Source organism: Larus michahellis, chromosome 9, assembly GCF_964199755.1.
Source record: "Larus michahellis chromosome 9, bLarMic1.1, whole genome shotgun sequence".
NCBI classification, from domain to species: domain Eukaryota; kingdom Metazoa; phylum Chordata; class Aves; order Charadriiformes; family Laridae; genus Larus; species Larus michahellis.
The window spans coordinates 46826711-46851331 of record NC_133904.1 but is presented as its reverse complement, the minus strand read 5'-3'; the positions used below and the strand labels follow the sequence as shown (position 1 = coordinate 46851331).

Here is a 24621-nt window from a genome sequence, read left to right as displayed (position 1 = left end):
CTCCCCTCCTCCTCCTCCTCCTCCTCCCCAGGCTGGCCCTGGGCCGTGCAGCCCAGCGTCCCCAGCAGGCAGGTGGGACAGCACAGCCCCACGCTGCCCCTGGGGTGGGGTAGAGCCGGTGAAGGACTGGATTCATTTCCTTCCCTTCTCCCTCCCTTGCCGCACACATCACCTCGCTGGATTTTATGTGCGGAGTCCCGCTCAGGCTGCAGGGTGCTGCAGATGCGCCTGAGCGCCACTGCGATGGCCACACAGCGCCCAGCTTCCTGGGGACCGGTGACAACCTGTAGCATCCCTGGCGTGTGCGCTCCTGGGAGACATCGGTACGTCCGTGTACGTTAGCAGGAGAGGACCCACGGCATCTCCACGCTCCCCTTCCCTCCTTCCTTGGTCGCCCAGCAGCCCGGGAGGTTTCCAAGCCTTTGAGGGCCAGGGACTGCCCTGCCAGCGGCTGCTGACATGAGGCTGCTCCTGATCATTCTGCCATCGCTTTTCTACGCTGCTACAAGTAAGTGGCTGTCTTTGCAGGTCGCGCCATCCCAAGCGGGGAGGAAATCAGGCCGTTTGGTTGAGGGTGGGGGTGAAGAATTTTAAGAGTGGGGTTTCAATCCAGATGATGGCAGGGGGATGCTGGCTGTCTGAAAACAGCCGAAAGCGCTGTCCTGTGAGGAGAGTCGGTGTGTGAGAGCGTGCTGCTCTCTGCACTGCTTACCGTTTGCTTTTCCGGGCATCCGTGTTACCTGTAAACCTGGAGATAGCTGCAAATTGTGATTCTGCCTTTAACTCAAGAAGGAGAGCGAGCGTGGGAGCGGAGGGGGAGCAGAGGCAGCCGATGTTACAGTCTGCAAGGGGAGGGAAAAGTGGGCAAAAACCAGACCAAAAAGCGACACTTTTTGCTGGAAGTTAGGAAAGGGGATGGTGGAAAGGCAGGAGCTCTGCGTTATTTCCATTTTAGTCTGATTTGTCGTGGTTTACTTTTGTGAACGGCAATGCAAACTGTTCCTTCTCCTGTGGGAGAGCCGGGGGGGGGGGTGCTAAACCTTTCTCTCTGATCAAACGGTTAATTGCTTGTGTCTCCTTTAGAGTGGTTTGCTTTAGGTGCAGCTCAGCCCACCTGTGTGGGAAATGTCAGGGGAATCGTGTGAGCTGTGCCGTGAGAAGGGGGTTGCAGTCCTGGGTGGGGGGTGATGGGGATGCCCCGTGGTGCGGAGAAACCGGGTGCTTAAGACAAATGGGATGGGAGATGCATCGCCCCGGCCACGTCCTGCGGCTCCGGGATTTCGCTGGTGGGATTTCCAGGGTTTCTTTGCAGACAGAGGCCATGCAGACCGAAGGCGTGCTTCATTCAGCCTGTTAGTGTCTAGAGAATCTGGTCACGGCTGTTTTCTCGGCGATGCGTGGGCTTCGTTTACAATCCTGGGTGGCCCTCGTGAAAAGTCGAGGCAGATGCTGAGGTTAATCCCGGCGACATCTGGCCGTCGCCTCTGGCTGTGCTTCCTCCTGTGGCCCTGCAGGGCCGGGACAGGAGGGTCCCTGCTGTGGCACAGTGCCCGTGCCCACCCCGTCTCCCCCCGTTTATCTAATAGGCTGCATCACCCCAAAATAACCTGTTTTCTCAGTGTTTTACCTTGCCTCAAACACACTTTTCCTCTGTTTTTTGGTGTTGTTTTTTTTATTATTATTATTTTAGTTTTTATTTCACCTTCTCCTCTGCTGTCTGGGGTTGTTTCTCTGATTTCTGTCCCCCATGATCCCTAGTTTCTCTCGCCCTGAGGGGGGTTAATACAGAAGGAGGTACTATGGGGGTGGCTGGAAAGCATCAGTTCGGCTGGGAATCTGGGGTTTGAGCATCGTTCCTAAAAAAAAAAAAAAAAAAAGCAGCTATCTGTGTTTACATGTATAAATATATATATGTATAAACTCCTCTCTCTTAGTATTTACGTAGCTCCATATGTGGATACGCTCTCTGCAATAGGGAGCTGGAGGCCCTGGAGAGGTTCCTGTTGCCTTCTGTGGGTCCTACATAAATTCAGACTAAGAAAACAGCCAGAAAACGGCATGGCATGACAGTATGCAACAGGGAGCCTCCCTGGATAACTAGAAATGGAATCAAGACAGGAAAAAATCTCCCTGGAGGGGCTTGAGCTCAGGTCTCAGGGCTGGGGTTGGATCTGGTTCCACTCACGGGACTTGGAGAGGGTAAAGGACACGCTTCCCTCTGCGGGGCTGCAAGGTGGCAAGAGCCAGGGATCTTGTACTATCCCCATCCCCCCCCAGTTTGTCTTTTCTTACTCGTTCATCACCCAAAACGCTGTATTAAGGAGACACATTTTTCCTTACAAGGCCAGCCCCTCGCCAGCCTTCGCCTCTGCTGCCCGCAAGGGCAGGACCCGATGGCACCTCCAAAATCTCATTTCCCCTGCCACCGCTCCGGCTTCTTTTAAGAGGTTTCCCATTTGGCAGATTTGCTGTGAGACGCTTTTAATTGCCCTTAATCTTTGTCCAGGTTTCAATTCAATAGCTAGGTGTTTATCTCACCGGGATCTTGCGGAGCTGTGCCGAAGCCTGCCAGCGCGAGCGGGGACAGGCCAGCTGAGACGGAATTTTGCATGCGGCATGCTGCGAGGGTCTCAGCTGGTCCCCGAGCACATGTTCATGGGGGTTCTGAGCAAATATCGCCTCTCTTGCACTGGCAGGAGCCCTCCCGGCATTGCACCCATGGGATGCAGCAGGGTCCGGTCCAGCACCCGGCACCGTTCCCTGCGAGCACCCATGGGGAGGTCCCGTACTGAGGAGCAGCTTCCAGCCTCTCGCAGGTACTTCACGCTGATGTACAGACCAGCCTTGAGCTGTTTTGACGTAAACGTCATTTTATTTAGTTTTTCGGTCCTGCTTTTATTATCGGGTGTGATCTGCCAGCATGAGGTGTTTTTAATAAGCGTGATAAAACTCTTTTATTGAAGTATTAGCACTCCACGGCTCTATTAGAAATAAACTTACACTTCAACTTGGCTTAAATTTTTATTGTATTCGCTGCCTCAGAGGAACAGGTGCTTAGGAAAATCGCAATGAGCAGTCGCACATGATGAGTTTGCATTTGTCCATCTTGCAACACGTAAATTTGTTAGAGCATTTGCTTGTGCGTGCTCCCCTACAAGATATCAACGTACCAGAGCTTTCCACTGGTTTTTATTCCCTCCTTGGATGGGTGTCCTTGCTCAGGGGCTGATTCACACCTCCTGAACCTCTGGTGACCGGTCTCGACCTGCTGGCAGAGAGAAACTCCATGGGCACCAGCCCCGCTCCTTGTAAAGCGTTTTTTGTCACTGGTTTTAGTGTATAAAACCGAATCTTGCCAAATCAATTCCCCTCCCAGCTCAGTTGTAACTAACAGGGAGAAGTAAAAGATGGATTGTCGCTTTTCCCCACACCCCCCGGTTTTCGGCAGCATCCCAGTCTGACCGGCTGGGAAGAGATGGGGTGAGTCACACCGTTGCCGGAGGAGACACCTCCAAGTGAGGTGTTATTCCAGGCACCAGCTTTGTTCTAGGTGTATCGTTTCATGCTGACAGTGATGTTTCTGATGCTTCCCAGCCGGATGGAGGTTGGGTCCTAGAAAGCCCTATTAATTTTGGAGCAACGCAGGCAGTGGAAGGCCATGCACAGGTCAAGAATGGCTGGTAGAGCCTCGTACCACATGTCTGCAGGAGCCCGCGCCGGGGAGCAACCTCGGCTGGCTCCATCCCAGGGCACTGCCAACCCTTTTCTCACTCTCCCCGTCGTATTTCCATAACATCCCCCATCCCTGCACCTCCTTCCAAAACTGATGTGGAGAGCATCGACCCTCACCACACCCCTCTGAGCTTTGGGTGGACCGAAATTTGCTCTTTACTAGTAAGATACTGAGGTGCTAAACCCATCATCATGCAGGACATCTCTCTCTGTGTCTATCCTCTTGGAGAGGTTTGGCTTCATAAAGCCAAACCACGTCCAGAAGTATTTAAAGTCACTGAGGCTCTGCACTAATGAGAGGTCTAGGACAAGGCTGTCCTGTAAGGAGCCCCCCCTTGGCAAATTCCCTGGGAAATGACACTGGAACGGGCGCAGGAGCTGCCTGTGCTGCCTGCACTGCTCACCAGGGAGAAACAGCCATGTGCTGGCTCATGTCTTCCTTCTTTTAGATATATGTGACATTGTCACGGCATTTGGAGGCTGGGAAGAGAAGACCTCCAGCTCCAGCACAGGCGGCAGCCCTCGCCCGCATCTCCGGTGACTTGTCTGTCACAGCCTCGACTCGTGTCTGTCGTGTGATCAGAAGAAAATAGGTGTTCTTGCTCCCAGCTAAAGGAACAAAAGATCACGCGTAAATGAATTTTCAGTGACAAATTTTTACAACATTTAATAGCAGATATGCTTTTTAACGTCCCAGGCAGACAGTAATTCGTTTGACAGTTGTTACGCGTTTCGGTGTTCTGCAGTAGCACGTGTGATACCCCTGTGGGTTTAGACACATCTAAAACAGAAGTACAGCCACGAGCATTTATAAAAATCTAAAATTACCTCTTGCTTTGCAAAAAAGACTAGCCAAAGGCAGGCACTTCCGAAACAGAGGTCTCTGGAAGCCCAATGTACTATATGGGCTGTACGAAGGCTACAATGCAGATTTTTTACTTAGGGGTAAAAGGGACGTGGCTCTTTCTGCCAGTGTGGAGCCCCCGGCACAGGAGCTCCCTGCAGGGTCGGGACAGCCCAAGGGGTCCCCAGCTGGGGAGGGAGAGCTGCCCCCCACCAGCTCCCATGGCGGCACAGCCTGCTCCGAGGCAAGGTGATGGCTCAGCCTTCACTACCTTATAGAAATGAGGTTTCCCTCCACGCCCCAGGCTGCCCCGTGGCTGGGACATGGGGTCCCGGCTGATTCAGGGTGGGAGACGAAGAGGAACAATGGCGTGGGTCTGTTAAAAATGTCACTTGGACCAGCTTTATGGCTTCAAGTGGATGGAGATCCCTTCCAGAGGTCCTTGGGATGGCTCCAGTTTTCAGAAAAGATTTATGGGGCCACAATAAACCCTGCTCCAAATCATAAAACACTTTGAATCATGTTGATTAAATCCATCATTTTTTGCATGTCCTTACTTTCCCCTGAACAAACACCCAGATGCGTCAGTAAATCCCGGGAAAGGTTTGCAGGACCCCTGGCCGGGCAGAGAAGTCCGGGCAGGGATTCAGGCAGTGCATGCTGTTTACATCTAGCTCAGCCAGCTATTGCAGAAACTGGGGATATTTCTAGCCTAATGGAAAACTTCCTCAGGTCCTGGCATGACCTGTCTGCGGGAAAACGTCGCTGGCGTGGAGGGGGCACCCACGGTTCAGCTGCTGGGGTGGCTGGAGGGGACCGTGTCCATGTGATGCTGCCTTCAGGGGCATCGGGAGTCCCCACCAGTCACCCCTGCATCCTCTCCATCACGCCACAGTGCTTGCTGATGGGATGGTTAAGGGGGGGGGGGAGGTGAGTGTGAGTGAGGCAAAGTGCTTTTAATTGTAGCATGCACCATTAGCCATTAATACCCTGGCAGACGGAGAAAATCCTGAGCGACAAGCTGGGTCCCCCCCCAGGCCGTGTTCCCCCGGTGCCTGACGGCTGCCACTTCCCAGGGCCTTGATCAAAGCGGGCTGTGGAAACGTTTAGCTGGATCTGAAGCGTGCCTCTGCCATGGATAATTGCAGGATATTAACGAACAGGGCCCTGTCTATCTTTGACGGCTCTGATGGAAAGGACTCAGCGAAAGGGGAGCCGGAGCTGCCCAGACAGCCCTGCACCCGGGGATGGAGCTGCACCTCGGGGACAGGGGTGGCCTGGGGAGGAGGGATTGGGGGGCCAGTTTGTTGGGGCTCTCCGTTTCCACGCGCTCCTCAGCAGAACTGTCTCTGCCTGGGTGCCCGGGCTCCAGGGCGGCATTTTGCCAGCTAAAAGTGCTCTGAAAGCAAGGGTTTGGGTCCCTCCTTTCCCCTCGAGCACGCTCGTGCCTCCTTGGTGGTCTCCAACACCTCATCAGCTCGCACTTGCTCTGGCCAAGCATGGTCTCGTGGGGCATTGGTACGGCAATGCTGGTCCTCAGCATCAGCGCAGGCACCCTTCAGCACCCCCCCAGCCCTTCTCTGCCCCAAAAGGCACCGGATCTGGGCACAAAGAATGCGGCCCAAGGAGCCCAGCGCCCCAAAGGTGATGGCACAGCACACGTGAGGGGTCCAGGGGTGGGAGGTGCTGCCCCAGCGCTGAGCTTCTCCTCTTACTTGGGCAGAGCCTCCTCTGATCCACTCCCGGCAGGATGGGCACGAGTGTCCCTTGGGGCAGTTTCCCTGCGGCAACCTCTCCGTCTGCCTGCCCCAGGCCCTGCACTGCAACGGGGAGGATGACTGCGACAACGGGGCTGACGAGGAGAACTGTGGTAAGCAGCAAGCCCCTCGCCAAGAGGGATGCCCTCAGAGTGAGTAACCCCCAGACCTGGGAAGGCCAGGAGCCGGGACCACGAGTGCAGTAAAGCAGAGCTTGCTCTTCCCCTGGGGGGTGTAAAGAATCCTGGATCTACCCCATTATCCAGCCGCTTCCCCAGCTCTTGTGTTTCCACACCATCCCGGCGCAGTAGCCATATGTGCCCCAGGGAGGAGCTCATCCATCAGGGATTCTCCCGGGATGGGGTGCAGAAACCCCTTGTTGCTACAAGGCGGGGGCAGTTATTTCTGGGCAGTGGTGGAAAGGCAGAGGAGCAGAGGGGCTCGGCACTGCCGGTCAGGGCACACGGGTTCAGCAGATTTAAAGACATGAAATTAGTTCCTTTTTTTTTTTTTTTTTTTTGCACAATCCCCAGTGCCGTTGTGGGGCTCTTCGCTCGGGGATGCTGAGTTGTAGGAGCGTAAACGAGTTAGAGACTGGACAAATTCATACCCTTTTGGGTGCTGGTTAACTGAGTGGCTTGGATGCAGCGTCGGGTTCGGGATATCCTTAAAGCGGGCTGGGTAGGGTGCTAGAAATAGAGGAAAGAAAGTTTTATTGTGGCTGTGCTTGGAGACATGCCATGGGGCTGGATGAATCCCTGTTCTGCAGCATTGCAGCTGCGGGGGGGGCTGGAGCCAGATCTCCAGGCTGGGATGCAGCACCCTCTCCCAAAGCTGCTGGGGCTTTTGCCGGTGTCCATGTGCCTCTAATGGTGGTCCCCTCTGTCCTGCAGTGGATGACAGCGGCTGGCTGCAGATCTTGGGCGACATGCTGGCTGCGAGGAGCGGCAGGATGGCGGTGGAAGATGAGGGTGACCCCTGCTGTAAGTCGTTCCTCCCCGGGGCCGAGCATCCTTCCTCACCCCGTGGGTGTCCCCTGCCCTGCACGGGCCCCCTGTGCTCTTCCCTGAGCGCGTCCCCTCGGCTTTCCCGCAGGGCTGGAGCTCTTCCCAGAGCGGTGCCGGTGCTGGGGAAGGGCTGTAGACTGCACCGAGCAGGACCTCACCACTGTCCCCTGGGTCTCCTCCAACGTGACCAGGATGTGAGTAGCCGGGGGTACATGCACCCTCTCCCCCAGGAGAGACACTGCCACCCGGCGGGAAAACAAGCTTAGAGGGAAGGATATGAAATCCCTGGCTTTTACTCGTTGTCCCTGGAGCCAAAGAAGCAAAGAGCCCTTTCCATGCCAACAGACCACTCTCTGCTGAGTTTCAGCATCTCGCTGCAACCCTCCCATGACAGCACCGGGCTGGGAGCTGGGAACGGACGGATCCCGGCCGGGTGAGGATTGGGGAGCCTGCCTTTGCTGCCAAGCCTCCCATCGAGATGCACAGGGTTAGAAACTGTTGGCAAGGTCCTGGCCTGAGGTGCCTTTGCACACACGAAGCAAGGGCTAGGAAGGGAGGAGAGTGTGGAAAGACTCATCTGCAGCAAATAACGCTCGCAGATTGGGAGGGCAATTAGTGATGTAGCATTAATGAAGAGCAGCTGCCTTGCATTTTGTTTGCATTGCACAAGAAGAGGAGGTCTAGTCTTGGCTGTTCTCCTTTTGTAAAGGACTCTCCTATGTCCTAGTCTGCTGGCCCTGGGTTTGATCTTTTTTTTCTCCCCTTCTGTTTTCCTGCTAGGGACCTGAAGAAAAACAAAATCCGTTCTCTGCTGGATAATCAGTTTGCCAGGTATAGGAGTCTGGAGAAGCTGTGAGTATCTTCTTTATGCCACTCTTTAGCTTGTTTGTGATAGAAGGGGAGAGCGGTGGATGCTCAGGTCAGTAGCGGCGGGGCCGCGTGTGGAGGAACAAGTGTGTGAAGCAGCTCAGAGCAGCTGCTTGTGGCCGTCGGGCATCTGTACTTCAGCTTCCTTCCCTTGGCATGGAGTAAATGAGGCAGAGGGGGAAAACAGCCTCTCCAGGGCTGCTTGAGACAAGGAGCCCATGGCAGAGCAGGGGCTGCAGCCCCGACCTCCATCCCTGAGCACTACAAGCCGCGTGTCTGGTGTCCTGCAGTTGTGGGCACATCCCTGTCTTCCCTGGGGACCACAGACTCCTAGAATCCCTTAGAAAACATACTTCGGTCTCTTTTCTGTTTGTTTTGTTTTGTTTTTTTTTTAAATAGGTTTTTGCAAAAAAACAAGATCCGCTTGATCTCACCCAAAGCCTTTGCTGGACTTTCTCAGCTTAAAATGTTGTGAGTAAAGGTGGTGTCTGTGTTGCGGGGCCCTGGGGAGGGGAGCCCTGGGATGGACACGCTCCTCGGCTCCTCTTGGCATGAAGCACAGGTGGCTCCGGGCCAGGTTCTGAGCCCTTTATCTTGCCCCTGCAAGAACAGCATGTATCAAGCATGCTTTAAGCTGGAGTTCCACGTATTTTGGGTGAACACGGAGCAGAACAGAAGCGTTTCCCCTCCTACAAACACTGCTGTTCCCATCCCGTCCATGCTTAAGCTGAGATCCTGCGTTTGAGCTGCTAAGGGAGGTGGTGCCCCAGGCACCCAAAGCCAGGAGCCATGGGCAGCTTGGGAAGAAGCTTTAGCGAAAACGGGTTTCATCGGCAGCAGTGCCTGAGGATCGCTCTGGTTCCAGGTTCCTCAGCCACAACAGGATCACGCAGCTGAAGCCCCGGGTTTTTGAGGACCTGCATCGCCTGGAGTGGCTGTGAGTTCCTCCGCCGGTCCCAACAGCATCAGACATGGCTGATCCCGACTCTTCCTTGCATTTACCATCATTTCATTTCTTTGGGGGTGGGGGGAAGTGGGCACGATGGTTTCAGGGTGTCTGTAGTAACATGCCCATGCTGGGGGGCCGTGGTGGTGATGGGTGGGATGCCCGGCTGGGTCTCCACTTCCCCACCATCCCTGGGGACCAGGACACACTTAGCTTCTGCTGCAGTTCTTTTATGAAACTCCTACTTGAGTTTCCCTCCCCTGTTACTGGGGTCAGGTTTAGCACAGACTGGACGTGGTCTTGTCCAAAATCTCATTATGGCTGGCTGATCCCCATGGATACTCACCCTGCCACGGTCCCCTTGCCGGTCCACAGCGGCAGAGCACGGTGATGGGCTTTGCGCAGAGCCAGCCTCAGCTCCCGGGCTGCAGGTTTGTGTATAAAAGGCTTTAAGTGCGCTGTTAAACACGGAGATTTGCAGTTCCATCACCTTGAAAAATACACGCCTAAATTGAAAGTACAGCTAATATCCTTCCCTTCTGTTTATTCTCAAAGGCTCCCTTTGATCTGGGCTCGTGCGGTGTGTGGTTTTTACACATGGAGCTTATAAAGGTTTCGCTCCAGAAAAGAAACCGTAAAGGCCGCTTTACAAGACGGTTCGCTCCTGCTCTGTGTTTGCAGGAACGGCTCGGGCAGGTCCGCCGCCCCCCAGGCTTCCCTCCTCTTACTGGCCATGGGACCAGCTCGGTTATTGCTTAAAACAAAGAGGGACAACAGAAGGATGAGCAGCTCGCGGAGGGTGGTCTGTGGTGCAAACAAGCCAGAGGATTTTTGAGAAGCCCAGCATGGCCCTGAATTCCCCAAATGGTTTCTAATTTATCTCTGTTTCGTAGCAGAAGAGAGGGAAAAAAAAAAAAAAAAATCTAACAGACCCTGACTGTGAAGGAATCCAGACTGTGCAGCTGGATCTGACGTTTCAGCTAGGGCTGCCGGGGCAGGATTCCGGGGGGGTGAAGGGGCTTCAGAGGGGGGCAGCCCCCCACCTGGAGATGGGTGTCTATGGAAGCTTGTGGGGGAGAAGGGACAAAGCCCCCTCCTGCCGGGGCAGCATGAATGCTAAATGTGGGGGCTTCCCACTGCCTCCTCGCCCTCTCCGCGTCCCCTTCTCTCACTTCTCCGCTTCTCCTTCCAGGATGCTGGACAACAACAGGATTGCCACGATTGTCCCCGCGACGTTTGCAGGGCTGAAGTCTCTGTATTTCCTGTGAGTAGAGGCTGGGGGCAGCCCTCCGCGGGGTTTGGGGGGATCCCGCTCCGTGGGTGTCTGCCTGGTACCTCCTGCAGCCCTTTTCCAGGCAGCTTCCAGCCTTTTTCAGGGCAAGTCAAGGATGCTGTGGCTTCCTCGCCTCCCCCGGGGTGCGAGGGGTGACAAGGTGTCTGTCTCACTCCCGTTTGCAGGGGGAACCAGCGGGCTTTGCTGGCGCTGCTGCTCCTCTGTGCCATCTCCTGCCCCCAGCACACCCAAAACCCAGGGTTTTTGTTTTTGCTGGGGACAGGGATAAGCAAGTCGCTGGGGAGTTTGGCCTGAGCAGAGCCTCAGCACCTCCCGATGAGCAGGATGGGTAGCGGCTCCTGCGGGTTGGGTTGCTGACTGCTTTCCTTCAGTCGGCGACTGCAAGCGGGATCCGATGCTTTCCCGAACTACTGCCCTTCTGCCGGCTGTCTTCACACCAGGTCATCTCAAGCCAAGGGGTCTTTAAGGCCCAGCCGTTTCCAAGACGGAGGTACAGGGTAACAAATTCGCTTTAACCACCATAAAAACAATTTTGCAATCGCTCTAAGAAGACTTTAACACCTTTTCTGCAGTCCGGAATACAGATTGGAAACCTTGGCAGCAGCCTGGAGTCATCGTTAGGGGAGAAGTTTTGGCCGTTATAGTGGAAAAAACACGTGTGTGTGTGTGACTGCACAGACACACATATATATTCACGTACGTCTGACCGCGTTTTAAGCTGTATTCTCTGGGCGGACACCTGCAAGGAGAGTGCTTCAGCCATGGTTGCTGGTCCAGGCTCACACCATCTCTGCTGGAGATGTAACTGCTGGAGTTGGCTGGAAAAGCCTGAAAGTTGGGTTTGGGGGTGTGCAGGACTCAGTAACCGCCGTGCCTGGGGATGGGGGAGCCATTGGCAGGTGGGGGGAAACAGCCTGGGGGGCTGGCAGAGGACTTGGGGAAGAGGGGCTGTGACCCTGGGACTTCACTCCTCTGCAAAACCTGGCTAGCACTCGGTGTCCAGAGACATGTCCCCGCTCTGTCCCCAAAGGAGGAGCCGCGTGGGCTGCGGGGGACAGCCCTAGCCCTAGGGGGACGGAGCTCCCCTCGGCCGCACGTTCCCACGTTGCAGGCAGCAGCGCCGCTCTGCTCAGTGACGTGCTCTGTTTATCCCTCCGCATTTTTGTTAGCAAATCAAATAAACTAAAACTGCGGTCACAAAACGTGCAGTGAGGAACACTCTGCAAACAGGCATGTGCAAAAGTGCTGGGAAAAACACCAGCGGGAGCTCAGGCTATAAATTTGCCTTTACTGGCTGTCACTCCAGGGTCACTTGCTGCCGCTTTCGTGCACTGTTCTCCCAGTGACGTGCCCGTCACAGCTCACTGGAGAGCATCTCCCACAGCGGCTAAATGTGCCCTGTACCATTACCTTTACATCTTTCCCAAAGGAGGTGGATGAAGCTTGGTACTGCCATTAACGGCCGCGTGTGCTGGGTCTTTGCCTGAGGTGGTGGCAGCTGAACTCGCTCCATGGTTTTGTGTGGCCATGGCACGCAGGAGCTGGTGCAGCCACCGCCTGGCTGCTCCCCTGGGGTACACACACAAGCAACCCATACAGTGCAGATATCCCTCCCAGTTAAATCCACGGACCAGCAGAAAGCCCTTGTGAAGCCCCCATGGTCCAGGAGCAGCAGCAGGACCCTGTCCATGCACAGGGTTGTGTTCTGCAGGGACGTACAATGCCGTAACCCCATTTTTCCTTGTTGCCTCCCAACCAGGTACATGTTGAATAACTCTTTGACTCAAATACCCAACGCCTCCCTCTGCGCAGAGATGCCGAAGCTCAGCTGGCTGTGAGTACCCAGCTCCCCAGCCAGGCTCCTGGAGCAGAGAAAGGGGAGAAAAGGGCTGGGAGCATCCCACAGGGGATGGGGGCAGAGGAGTGGAGGGGCACGCAAGAGGTGAGGGATCATGCTGGGCAGTCCCTGGGGATGGAGGGGGAGAGCCCAGGGAGGTGGCAGCCACGATTGCCTTTCTGCAGGGAGCTGGAAGGGAACAGGATCCGGGCGGTGCGCAGGGCTGTCTTCCAGGAGTGCCATGACTTCACGGTGCTGTGAGTACCTCGGGGTCCCCGCTTGCTGGTGCAGACCCCGTCCCGTTGTGGGTGCATGGAGGGAGGAGAAGTGATAGCCGGCACTCAGCTGGGACCCCCATTTCCCATTACTCTGGGCCGGATAAGGGGCTGCTGTCTCGCATTTAGTGGTTTCAGCCCACACAGAATCAACAGGGCAGTCAGCTTCATGAAGTCTGTAGGGACTTGACCAAGGGCCCCAGAGCCTCTTCAAAGGTCTCTGTGCTGGAGGATGGCTGACCCTGGGTTGGGGACCTGGTGGGCTCATCCCAGGCCCCCGTCACCAGCCCGCGGGGGCTGCCAAAATCAAAGGGGGACCTTCTTCGGGTGGGAGATAGCGGCAGGACACGGCATTCCTATGGTGTGCGAATACCAGGGCTCGCAGCCAGCCCAGACTCTTCCTCTGGCATCCAAACCCCCTAAAAATATCCCTAAGGAAGGCCATAAAGCTTGTGAGACGGCTCTATGCGTGTCAAACAGTGTCTGGCTCTGTTTCCTCCCCTCCTGCCTGGAGCCTGCTCCTGCCCCATGCCGTCTTGCCCAGGTGCCCTCCCGGTGCTGACAAAAGCGTAGGATTCACATTGATGACCTCTCCCAGGGTCTGGTTGTCCTGCATATGGTGGCCATATATCTTCCAAAGAGATATATACAGCCCCTGGAACCTCTGGAGTTAAGGACAGGAGAGTTGTGCACCGTGCAGGTGTTACCCATGAGCAGAAGGCTACCAGCGGCCACAGGGTGGTGGCGGGAGAGCAGAAGTGGGATGGGGAGCCAAGCCATCCTCCCAGCGGATCAGCAATCACCCGGAGCACTGGGAATGCATCGCAGGACCCTGCGCCAATGCTGCTGGATCAGTGTAAGCAAGTAAATCCAGGGCTTATCTGGACAGCAGCTGATAGAGGGCTGGGCTGGGATTGTCTCTGGCGGGAGCTGCTCTCCCCTCTCCTTCCCCGGCCATCGCTTTCCTGCGAGGTGAGCAGATTATTCCCCTGCCCCGGGGGCAAACGCAGGAGCAGCAGCACCCCAGTGAGGAGCAGGGTACGTGGCCTGAGCGCTGCTGTCTCAAAGCCGCTCTGTCCTCCCGCGCAGACATCTGTGAAACGCTCTTCAACTCCCCGCAGTTCCCGCGGGAGGACCCAGCAGGTGACACAGAAGCTGAGCGGTGTGTTTGAAAGTTGGGCCACTCTGGCAGGGCGATGTTCCACCCTGCGCCCACCTCACGGTCCCTGGCCAGGTGATGAAGAGGAGCCGCCCCAGGCTGGCCCCTGGGGAGGTGGAAATGGCCGTGGGGTGAAGATCCCCTTCGCAGTTTATCTGGCAGTCCCTGGAGGACCGATCTTGGTCCTCCTCCGACCACTGCCCCCACACAGTGTCTCTGAGGATGAGTGCGTTGGAAAGCTCTGCTGTCACTTTCCAGCTGAAGATTGCTGCACAAAGATCCCGTTCCCTTCTCTGCCTTTCTTGGAGAAGCCCCAAAAGGCATTTAATCGCCAAAATATGCACCCTTATATGTTTTTTTTCACCAGTGAGAGCTACTCGCACCCCCCAGTGCCGGGTGGGTGAGCGCCTGCCCCACCATCCATCCTTCCTCCCGCAGCCGAGTCCGTTGGCTTTGATCAGCAGCGTGTTTCCCAGGGCTGTTATGGCAGTGCCATGGAAACGTCTGTACAGGCAAGACGGATGGCGTAAACACGCCCTGACGGTGACACCGGCAGAGGAGACAGCTTCACAAGCAGACGCAGCAGATGAGACAGGGACTCATGTTCAGGCTCTGTGGGATGAACCATTCTGGCTGGACTCCCCCAACTCCCCCCATCCTGCCCGGCCGCACCATGGACCAAGTTAGATAGGGCTGCCCTGGTTGGTGTCTGAGCTCAGTGGAGTCCAGCTGCTCCTTGGGACCATCCCTGGGTCATGGCACCCATGGGGTCTCTCAGCGCCTTCATGCATGTGCCGTCCCACAGGATTCTGCTCCTGCTGTTCCGAACCCATTTGTGTTTCTTGATGCGCCATGCTGGGAGTTTACCTCTGAGCGCTCGAACAAGCTCTGCTCGTCTTCCACACTTCTGATGGGCTCTTCTCTGAGCTGTGGGCTTGTGTGAGATGGAGCCTTGCACCTGAGAGCTGGGTTCTCTCTGGCTTAGACCTTCCCCACAGCAGCGGAGCATTTGGCAGCTGGAGGTGACAGTCGTGGCTCAGTGCATTTGGGAGGGACATGGCAGGTCTAGGTGCACCCTGTGGGTGAGCCCCATGCAGTACTGGCATCCCTGGCTGCTCACGGCCAGCCTGGAGGTCAAACGACGCTCCCAAAGGGCTTGTAGGGCTGTGCCATACCCCCACACTCTCTCCCCTTCCTTCTCCTCCAGGATCCTGCGCAGAAACAAGCTCAGGTGGATCCAGGATGGGACATTTTCCAGGCTGAGCAGGCTGGTGGAGCTGTAAGTTTCCAGCCATTGCCTGCCCTGACTCCCGCAGGCAGGGGCTGTGCCGGGGGCAGCAGTGGGGGTCTTGCTGGGGACCCCTCTCTGCCCCCTGCCCAGGGCAGCTCGCTGCTCAGCACCCTTGGGTGCAAGACCTGGTGCCCTCAACCACTTCTCAGACGCTGCTCTCCTCCGCACAGCGACCTGTCGTCCAACAGACTAGATCACCTCCCCTCCTCTCTGTTTAACGGCCTGGCTGAGCTCCAGCAGCTGTGAGTACCGGGGCTGCACCGCCCCAGGGGGGTGTCCCTGCCCCCCTGCAAGCGATGGCGTGCCCTGCGGGACCCCTGCACCTCTGCATCGTGCTGGGTACGCGTCCTTGCTGCAGTGCCGTGGTGGCCCCAGCAGGATGGGCTCCCTCCTGGCGGGTCTGCCATCATAGACGGCGCCATTGTAGACCCTCTGCTTTGGGGCTGCAGATCCTGGGGAACAGGGAGTGCAGGGAAAAGCCATATAAATACACCCCTTTGCCCTCACTTCCAGCTACTCTGATAGCTTCCAGATGGAGAAAAAATACCAAAGACTTGTCTCTTTTTCAGGAATATTTCCTACAACCCCTTGAGAGAGATCTTCCCCAGCCAGTTTGAGAGCCTGCCCCAGCTACGGTCCCTGTGAGTCCCGCAACATCCCCCATCCTAGAGTGCTGCCTCCGCCTTTGGCAGCCCCAAACCCAGACCAGGGCTGCTCACAGCATTCCCTGTGCTGGTTTCCTTTTGCAGGAGCTTGGAAGGGCTGGAGATTCCCAACATCCATAACCTGACCTTCCAGAAGCTGACCACCCTCTCGCACATGTGAGTGGGGGGAGCGGGCGGCTGCTGCCGCCCTGGCACCCGTGCTTGGGGGTGGAGAGGGAAAACGGTTCACTCCTTACACAAGTGAGCAGGTTATTTCAGCCCACTGGAAGCTCCCGAGCGTGACGATACTGCTTAAATCCCCCCAGGGCAATGGGTGTCTCCTAGCTGGGGCTTACTTAGAGCAAGGGGAGCATTTCGCCCATGGGAAGGGAGAAGTTTGCAGAGCCTTGGGTTCCCCATCTGGGTGCACACGCGATACGAAGAGCGATCTGCATTTCTGAAGGTGCACGTTGCATAGGTGATGCGGGCAAGGTAGGCTCGGTCAGCCAAGGCGTGCATCGGTAGTAAGCTGTGTGCTGAAAGCTGTGGTTGAGTAACCCCATTAGAGGCCCTTTTGCTTGGGTCTGAAATAATAGAATCACAGAATGGTTCGGGTTGGAAGGGACCCTAAAGATCATCTAGTTCCAACCCCCCTGGTTGGCCATCCAGGCCAGAACCCCAGAGATGTGCAGGTAGAAAGGCTGGACAGGCATCGCACGCAGGGTGGCAACAGGACTGCACAGCCAGCTGGGAGTGCTTCGGCTTCTCTTTGGAAGGAGAAAAAAAAAATCATTAATTTTCTCCAGATGCACATTTTAAAGTACCTGTAATGAAAGACAACTACATCTTCCTTTTCGTAATTGGTCTGTTTGCACTATAAATATGGTACATGTTCTACCTGACTTGCTAATAAGCAATCATTTTCTCTCCTTTTATCTATAATTAAGCAGAAATGAGCCTCGCGTTTCAGTTTTGTAGTCATTTTCTAAAGTAGAGTTTTGCTAAGCTTATAGGGGTTGGCTTTTATAAGTCTTGAAAAGATTAATCTGAAATAACATGCAGGGGAAAAAAAATGTGAATCCCTGTTAATGGGACATGAAGGATTTGAATAAGGGATTGATTTTTTAAATGTTAGTTTGTGAGAATCATGGGCTGGAGGAAAACACTCTTGTACTTACCAGTTGAGAGTGCTGAATAGTTGCAGATTTAAGAGCGTGGCTGTGGTACGTGATCCAAAAAGCACTGGGGTGCCTCCAGACAGTTTTGCAAAAGCTTGGGGTGTTGTTTATTCAGTGTCCAAATCCATCTGCAGAACTGTGCAAATGGGAACCCCCTTGATCCAGCTCCATCAGGCTCCGTGTCCCCTGCAGATCCCTGCCCCGGGGGGCTGTGGGGGGGAGGGCTGTGTGCTGGCATCCCCCCCTCTCCCCGCTCCCACCCTGCGTTGCTGCCGGCTCCTTCCTCCCCCTAACCTCCCTGTCTCCCTTCCCCTGCTCTCTGTAAGCCCCCAGGCTCCTGGTTTAGTGGGATGGGGACTGAGGGGGGTGGCCCTTGTCCACCCAGACAGGGAAAAACGTGGCTGAGGGGCTGGAGGTGAGAGCAGGCAGAGCGCAGGGTGTGGGGCAGGGGGCTGTGCACGCCAGACCATGTTTGCTCCCGGTCCCAGTCGCAGTCAGGAAACCTCCTCCACCACCCCAACAGCTACTTCAAGAAGTTCCAGTACTGCAGCTACGCGCCCCACGTGCGCAGCTGCAAACCCAACACCGACGGCATCTCCTCCTTCGAGAACCTCCTCGCCAACATCATCCTGCGCGTCTTCGTCTGGGTCGTCGCCTGCCTCACCTGCTTCGGCAACCTCTTCGTCATCTGCATGCGGTCCTTCATCGTCACGGAGAACAGCCAGCACACCATGGCCATCAAGTCCCTGTGCTGTGAGCTGGGCGGAGGAGGGGCAGGGACCAGCGGGGGGAGCACAGAGGAAACCAGTGCGGATGAGCCGCCCACCAGCATCTCCCCAGGGAGGACCTGTCTAGCTGATGCCAGCCCTCCCCAGCACAGCCAGGGCCCGCTTGCTGCCACCTTGCCCTTTGTGCTGATGGCAGATGGGTTTCTGGGCATCCCTCTGTGCCTGGGGCATCTCGGCCCCTGCCCTCAGGTCTGTGCTCACAGGCACCAGTAGGGCAGCTCTTTTATACACATATATATATGCATAAAGCCAAAGGCTGTCCAGTTTTATGATGGGTTTATGGCCATGGCATTGATGCAAAGGGCTACGTTTGCCCACTGATGCTTTTTTCCTCACGGCACCTTGTTTTCCCCCCCACCCCCAGGTGCAGATGGCTTGATGGGCATCTACCTCTTCGTTATCGGAGCCTTCGACCTCAAGTACTCAGGCGAATACAACAAGCATGCCCAGGGCTGGATGGGCAGCCTCCAGTGCCAGCTGGTGGGCAGCCTGGCCATGCTCTCCTCTGAGGTGTCAGTCCTGCTGCTGACCTACATGACCCTGGAGAAATACTTCTCTATTGTTTTCCCGTTCAGCCACCACAGAGCTGGCAAGAAGCAGACCATCTCAGTGCTAGTGGCCATCTGGCTTCTGGGCTTCTCCCTCAGCATCATCCCTCTGTGGTGTAAGGAGACCTTTGGGAACTACTACGGGAGGAACGGGGTGTGCTTCCCACTGCAGCCTGACCTGGATGAGCGGCCCAGTGCTCGGGGCTACTCTGCCACCATCTACCTGGGTAAGGCCACCTTGGGACCCGGGGATGGCGATTAAATGGGGCAGGACAGGCTTCCCTGGTGGGAGTGGGGCTGCTCAGCCCAGCTGTCCCCTCCAGGGCGTCATGAGAGCTCGCACTGCCTCCGTTAGTGGGATGTCTGACTTTACGGGGCACTGCCATCCCACTGGGACAGTGGGCAAACAAAGGGTGCCAGCTCTGCCCTCCGTTCTGGGCTGGGGAGGGTCCCTGCTCCAGCCTGGTGCTGTGACCACCCTCACCCCGGAGCTGGTCATGGGCATCGCTGGGCTAAGGCTGGATTCAGAACTAGCCGAGGCTGCCGAGGTGTCTCTGCCCCCTCTAGTGATAAAAGCAGGAGCAGTCCTGCTGCTGCCAGCTGTGCCGCCGATCCCAGCTCGCGAGGGTTGCGCTTTGGCTACGCTCAGAGCAAGATTTCTTCCTCTCCAGGCTTGAATCTCGCAGCCTTCATCACCATCGTCTTCGCCTACTCTGGCATGTTCTACTCCATCCGCATGACTGCATCCAAAACAGCGGAGAGAGGTGTCTGCTCCCGGGATGTCGCCATTGCAAAGCGGTTCTTCTTTATCGTCTTCACGGATGCTCTCTGCTGGATACCCATCTTCCTCCTCAGGCTGCTCTCCCTGCTGCAGGTGGAAATACCAGGTGAACCCCTCATTCCCCGCAAGGCCCTGGAGCAGAGCCCACTGCTGCCTGCCATGATCCCTCCCAAGGCTGAGGGATTTGCATCTTTTTAGTTTGGAAAAAAGACGACTGAGGGGGGATCTTATCAACGCCTATAAATACTGAAAGGGTGGGTGTCAGGAGGATGGGGCCAGGCTCTTTTCAGTGGTGCCCAGTGACAGGACAAGGGGTAACGGGCACAAAATTGAGCATAGGAAGTTCCACCTAAACATGAGGAGGAACTTCTTTCCTTTGAGGGTGGCAGAGCCCTGGCACAGGCTGCCCAGAGAGGTGGTGGAGTCTCCGTCCCTGGAGACATTCCAAACCCACCTGGAGGCGTTCCTGTGCCACCTGCTCTGGGTGACCCTGCTCTGGCAGGGGGTTGGACTAGATGATCTCCAGAGGTTCCTTCCATTCCCTATCAGTCTGTGATTCCCTGGGTCAGCGACCCTTTGATGTGGGCACTGTTGAGCTTGGAGCTCTCTTCACCTACCTGTGGGCTGCAAGGGGAGATGGACAGCATTATTGGTTTCCCTGGGCATGTCTCCAGGGAGCAGCAGTCATGACCCTCCCACGTGGCGGGATACCCTTCCAGCCATAAGCCCATGAATGGCATGGCCCCCCTCTGCTGTGTGGGCTGGAGCGGGTGGGTTACCCCTGGGGAAGAGGGCAGCCCCCCTTCAGCTGCCTAATGTCATGTCCTTGTCGGCACAGGCACCATCACCTCTTGGGTGGTCATCTTCATCCTGCCCATCAACAGCGCCCTGAACCCCATCCTCTACACCATCACCACCGCCTCCTTCCAGGAGAAGGTGAAGGGCTGTTTGCAGACCAAGCAGCTGGAGCTGCACGAGTCCCGCAAGAGCTTTACCCTGGCAACGCTTCAGGCCAGCAGCATTTGACCCTCCCTGGTGGCACAAAGACGCCCGTGGCTCCCCAGCCTGCCAGGCACTACCTCCAGCTCCCCCACCCCACAAGAAAGCGTATGATCCGCCCTGGGATGCTCCTGTGTTGGAGAATTGCTCAGCGTGAAGGTTTCCTCATCAGCCAGCAGATATTGTTAGTACTTTATTAATTACACGGATGGGAAGAGCCGCCCCGATCCTAGTCAAACAATCTGTTGCGGTTGCATATGATACAAAACAAAAAGTCCCTTAAATACAAAATACACGTCTTTTAAGTGAGCATCACCTGGCACTGAGCTCTACTGCCAGAGTTATATATTAATATTCCAACTGTACAAGTATTTATAGATAGAAAAAAAGAAATGCTTTAAAAAAATATTAGGAGAAAAAAAAAATCACTCCCTCAAATGTTAGTTATATTTTTATATATATATAAAATATATATATAAAAACACAGAATACAGGCTGAGTTGCTTTTTTTTTTTTTTTTCCCACCAAAGGAGAGACAGATAGGATGTGTTACGGCAAAACTGACACTGGGAATCATTCCCCCGCGTGGGTCATATTGCCTTCCAGTTGGAACGATGTCTGGTAACTTGGGTCCCTGCCTGAAGGGAGAAACCAGGTCGGGTCCTGGGTGCTGTTAGCTCCGGCAGACGGTTTCTCTGCGGAGGGAAGGGAGGGATGGGATGGGGAACGGACGTCTCTGCAGGGAGTAGCGTAAGGAGGCAGGTTTGCACCCAGGAGGGACACGGGCTCTGCCACTTGTAGCTACCCAAAGAGGGGTGAATCCAGGAGAAATCCACCTCCCCTACTTACTGTAGAGATCAGGACGGGACCGAGCTTGGCACGTGCTTGCCCCAGCTTGGGCGACCATGCTTTGCTTGCCTAAAGGAAGCAGATGGTGTGCGGTGAGCTGGGATGAGCACAGCCCTGCCTTGGCCGAAGCTGCCATGGTGCAGCCAGTGCTGGCAAGGCTGCTCCGCACTCCTCCCCTCTCCGGGGCAGCGCAACGTGAATCCCAACAAGCAGCAAGGAATTAGGAGCTGCCGTGGGCTGTGTCCCTCCCTCCCTCCCTCGCGAGGTGCCTCCTCGTAACTGTCCCGGTGGGGCATTGCCCCTTCCCAGACTGTAGCCAACTACCAGGGCAGCTGCTCTGGGGCTCTAGACATGTCCTGCCTCCTCCAAACGATGGGTAGGCTGGTTTCGAGGGACGGGCTTGGCTGGGAACATCGTCCATCCAGCCTCCACCGAAACCTAATGCACAATAGAGGGCTTTTAGCTGATAAAAGCAAGACACAGGACTGGAGGGCTTTTTCTTCTCCTGTGAAATTCAGCACCAAAGGTAATGGCAACAGGTTCCTTCTACCACTCGACAAGGGCTGGCACTTGAGGATGTCTAGATGTAGCCCCCCACCCCACCGCCGCTTCCCAGAACAGCAGCCTCTCCCACTCCCACACCGGTTCTCACAGTGCCTCCCTGGCCGTCCCTGCCCCGTGACACTGCACGCACCATTTCCCCCCTCGCTGCCCACCCTTCGCTTCCCAACAGCACCTGCCACCTACAGACGCGGCACCGTCCTCCCGGCTCGCTTCTCCCACGCCTCCGCACCCTCCTGCTCCGCTCCACACACCTTCGTCCCCATGGGACATGCTCCCGGCTCGCACGGAGGGGAGACCCAGCTCAAGCTGGGCCAGCTGCCTCCCAGCCCTGCCTGCAGGCTGCCTTCCCGGGGGATGGCGGGGGGGTTGTCACCCCCACAGCCCCTCTCCTTCCCGCTGCTCACCAACCCCTCCTGCGGGGACCACGGGCTGCACGGCTTCGCCTCCGTGGACAACCTGCTGCACGGAGCGCTTGAGCAAGGGGTGGCCGAAGCAGCAGCAGGTGGTGGGATGAGGAATGACCAGCCCAGGGTAAAAGGACACTTATAAATATGTGCTCGCGAGCGTGCCAGCCTCTGCCTCCTCCTCCGCGGCCAGCTGCCTGCATGGCACTCCCCTCCAAGAGCCCCAGCCCTGATCCACCGGCAAGTCCATGTCTGACAGGACAAAGCATCTTCCTGGAGCCTCAGATCTTCGTCTCGGGGCCGTTGGGACTCAGGGCTGGGAAAGAGTCTCGGATCCTCGCCAGCTCCATGGCGCAGAGGTGGCCAAAGACCTTGTTGTACCACTCAGGAGACCGGCCCCTGGAGAAGGGAAGAGGCAGGAGGAGGGTGAGCGGGCAGAAGAGACCAGCACCAAGGAGCAGAATGCTGCTTCTTGCTCCAGGACAGGCACTCAGCGTAGCTCCAACTCTGATGGACTACAAGATGCTGAAGGAGCATTAACAGGACAGAAAAGGCAACATGTGGAAAAATGGAGGAATATCTGTGACCCAACGGGGCTTGTGCCAGAATGACAACCAGCCTGCCCCTTGCATCAGCCCATCCTTACACCACTACACCCCAGCACAGCTCGCCACAGCAGAGTGTGAATGCCATCCTTCAGATCCAGAGGGGAACCCATGTTTCCTGCAGAAGCTCTAAGGGACTTACTGCCACACTCAGAGCCACTGGAAGAATTGCCAGCACTGGTGGCTAGTGGCTCCTTTCCTAGTGACCCTCTGGCTGCTAAAAACTGGCCCCAGACCAGCACCCCCTTCCCTCCAGGGAAGCAGACACCACACTGTGTGAGCTGTAACCCTGCCCCTGCTGCCAGGCCAGGCAAGCGGAGGGACATGAGCAGCTCTTGTGTCCCACCACCACCACCGCTGCTGCTCCACCAACCCCCCCAGCAGCTGGTGCAGCGGCACCAAAAGTCCCCGTTACCTGAGGTCAGCTCTGCAGATGTGGGTCACTTTGGAGCGGCCCATGGCGCTGGGCTCGATGAGGTACTGGGAGGTCAGCACGATGGCTTTGACGCCTCCCTCCACCGGCAGCTTGTCGTGCTCCACTGAGATGGAGATGAGCAGGCAGGCTCCCCGCGGCAGGTCCGTGTGCCAGCGCCTGCGGGACAGAGTGGCCCCACTCAGCGCCTGTCCCTGAGTCCCCACCCGGTCCGTATGGGGAGCAGGGAGGTTGGGGAGCCCGTACATCCCAGGGAGGAGCAGCCAGGGCTGGGGCCAGATGGGATCCACCAAACCCTCCCACTCGCATCCTTCCCTGCCCTCACCGGAGCACCACGCAGTCCCTGCGCGGGTGGGGTGCCATGCTGTCCGTGACGTAGTGGTAGACCTCCATGTTCTTGTCCAGGGCCTCCACCACTTTGCTCTGCAGCAGGTCCTCATCCCAGAGATGACGCTCCCGAAGCACCCGGTGCAGCACCGTGGCGGGAGGGGCCTCAATGTCCGTGGAGACCTTCCACAAGCGCAGAGGGTGCCCATCCCCAACCTGATGGGCCGAGGGAAGGGTCAGGCAGGCTGTCCCGTGGGACTCCCATAGCGCTAACCCCCCAAGGGCCTTTACCAACGGCTCCCACTGCCATGGAGCAGCACTGTCACATCTGCTTGTTAGGAAAGGGATGGGATGCTGGGCTCCCCGATTCAAGAAGGACAGGGAACTGCTGGAGAGGGGACAGCAAAGGGCTACCAAGATGCTGAGGGGACTGGAACATCTCTCTTATGAAGAAAGGCTGAGGGACTTGGGTCTCTTCAGTCTGGAAAAAAGACGACTGAGGGGGGATCTTATCAACACTTATAAATACTTCAAGGGTGGGTGTCAGGAGGATGGGGCCAGGCTCTTTTCAGTGGTGCCCAGTGACAGGACAAGGGGTAACGGGCACAGACTTGACCATAGGAAGTTCCATCTCCACATGAGGAGGAACTTCTTTCCTTTGAGGGTGGCAGAGCCCTGGCACAGGCTGCCCAGAGAGGTGGTGGAGTCTCCGTCTCTGGAGACATTCCAAACCCGCCTGGAGGCGTTCCTGTGCCACCTGCTCTGGGTGACCCTGCTCTGGCAGGGGGTTGGACTAGATGATCTCCAGAGGCCCCCTTCAACCCCTACTATCCTGTGATTCTGTGGGATGGGACGGGAGGGGATGGGATGGGAGCTGCTCCAGCTGCTGGAGAGGGGCTGAATGCAGGCAACCAGCTGCTTTGCTAACAACACCACGGTGGGCTCTCTGCCAGGACTGCTGGGCACAGGGCACCCTCCATTCCAGAGCTGTCCATCTCTCAGCCTCCCCTCTGGCCAGGGAACGGGTTGCTGATCCCTTCTCACCGAAGGAAATAAATGCCATGGGGTTGTTAGCCGGTTGGCAGGTGCCCGCAGGACTCGTGTCACCCTGTACATGTTTCCCCATGTGACCCCAAGCCCCTCTCCACACGGTGGCATTTACCTTTTTGCAGGAGAGCTCTGTGTTCAGGGGCCCTGGGGTGCTCAGCCACCCCTTGAATTTCTCCGACGACTCTTTGAGCAGGTTCTGGACGCTCTGCTCGAAGTAGGAGTGTAAATCCTTGCTTTCCCCTTGACACATGAAGTCAGCCAGGGGATGGGGGTAAGCATCTGCTGCCATATACGAGCTGCTCAGCTGGAGCAAGATGTCATGGGATACCTACAAGCCAAGAGCATATAGATCTTCAGAAAGCCAGAGGCATCCTACGTGGACTTTGTGAGTGCTCCTGGGCAGCCAGAAAACCACAATTCCTTATCCCACCTAGGAGCAGGG

General features: G+C 56.4%; 2 protein-coding genes across 10 annotated transcripts in view; one reads left to right on the top strand and one right to left on the bottom strand.

The window, feature by feature from the left end:
* Window positions 1–2616: 2616 nt before the first annotated feature.
* Window positions 2617–20026, top strand: LOC141749078 (relaxin receptor 2-like). Its single transcript, XM_074602152.1, has 20 exons — window positions 2617–2859; window positions 3449–3480; window positions 5419–5506; window positions 6326–6446; window positions 7227–7316; window positions 7429–7534; window positions 8121–8192; window positions 8607–8678; window positions 9073–9144; window positions 10346–10417; window positions 12207–12281; window positions 12470–12541; window positions 14926–14997; window positions 15180–15251; window positions 15579–15650; window positions 15759–15830; window positions 17355–17584; window positions 17984–18394; window positions 18839–19054; window positions 19787–20026. Exons 1-20 carry the CDS (start codon window positions 2617–2619, stop codon window positions 19972–19974), a joined length of 2448 nt encoding a protein of 815 aa, XP_074458253.1. The 3' UTR covers window positions 19975–20026.
* Window positions 20027–20115: 89 nt separating this feature from the next.
* STARD8 (StAR related lipid transfer domain containing 8) overlaps window positions 20116–24621 on the bottom strand; it is an 87619-nt gene continuing 83113 nt past the window's right edge. For all 9 annotated transcript variants that reach the window (XM_074600253.1, XM_074600254.1, XM_074600257.1 and 6 more), the window contains 4 exons: window positions 24292–24507; window positions 23128–23345; window positions 22785–22961; window positions 20116–22163 (listed from right to left, as the gene is read on the bottom strand). In XM_074600253.1, coding sequence (XP_074456354.1) covers window positions 22046–22163; window positions 22785–22961; window positions 23128–23345; window positions 24292–24507 — 729 coding nt within the window. In that variant the 3' untranslated portion in view covers window positions 20116–22045. The remainder of the gene's footprint in view (window positions 22164–22784; window positions 22962–23127; window positions 23346–24291; window positions 24508–24621) is intronic.

Coding starts and splice junctions, on each gene's coding strand:
- LOC141749078 (XM_074602152.1), top strand. CDS start 2,617: ATGCTGCGAGGGTCTCAGCTGGTCCCCGAGCACATGTTCATGGGGGTT. Junction 7,535..8,120: donor TCCTCCAACGTGACCAGGAT/GTGAGTAGCCGG, acceptor TTTTCCTGCTAG/GGACCTGAAGAAAAACAAAA. Junction 15,651..15,758: donor CTGCCCCAGCTACGGTCCCT/GTGAGTCCCGCA, acceptor TTCCTTTTGCAG/GAGCTTGGAAGGGCTGGAGA.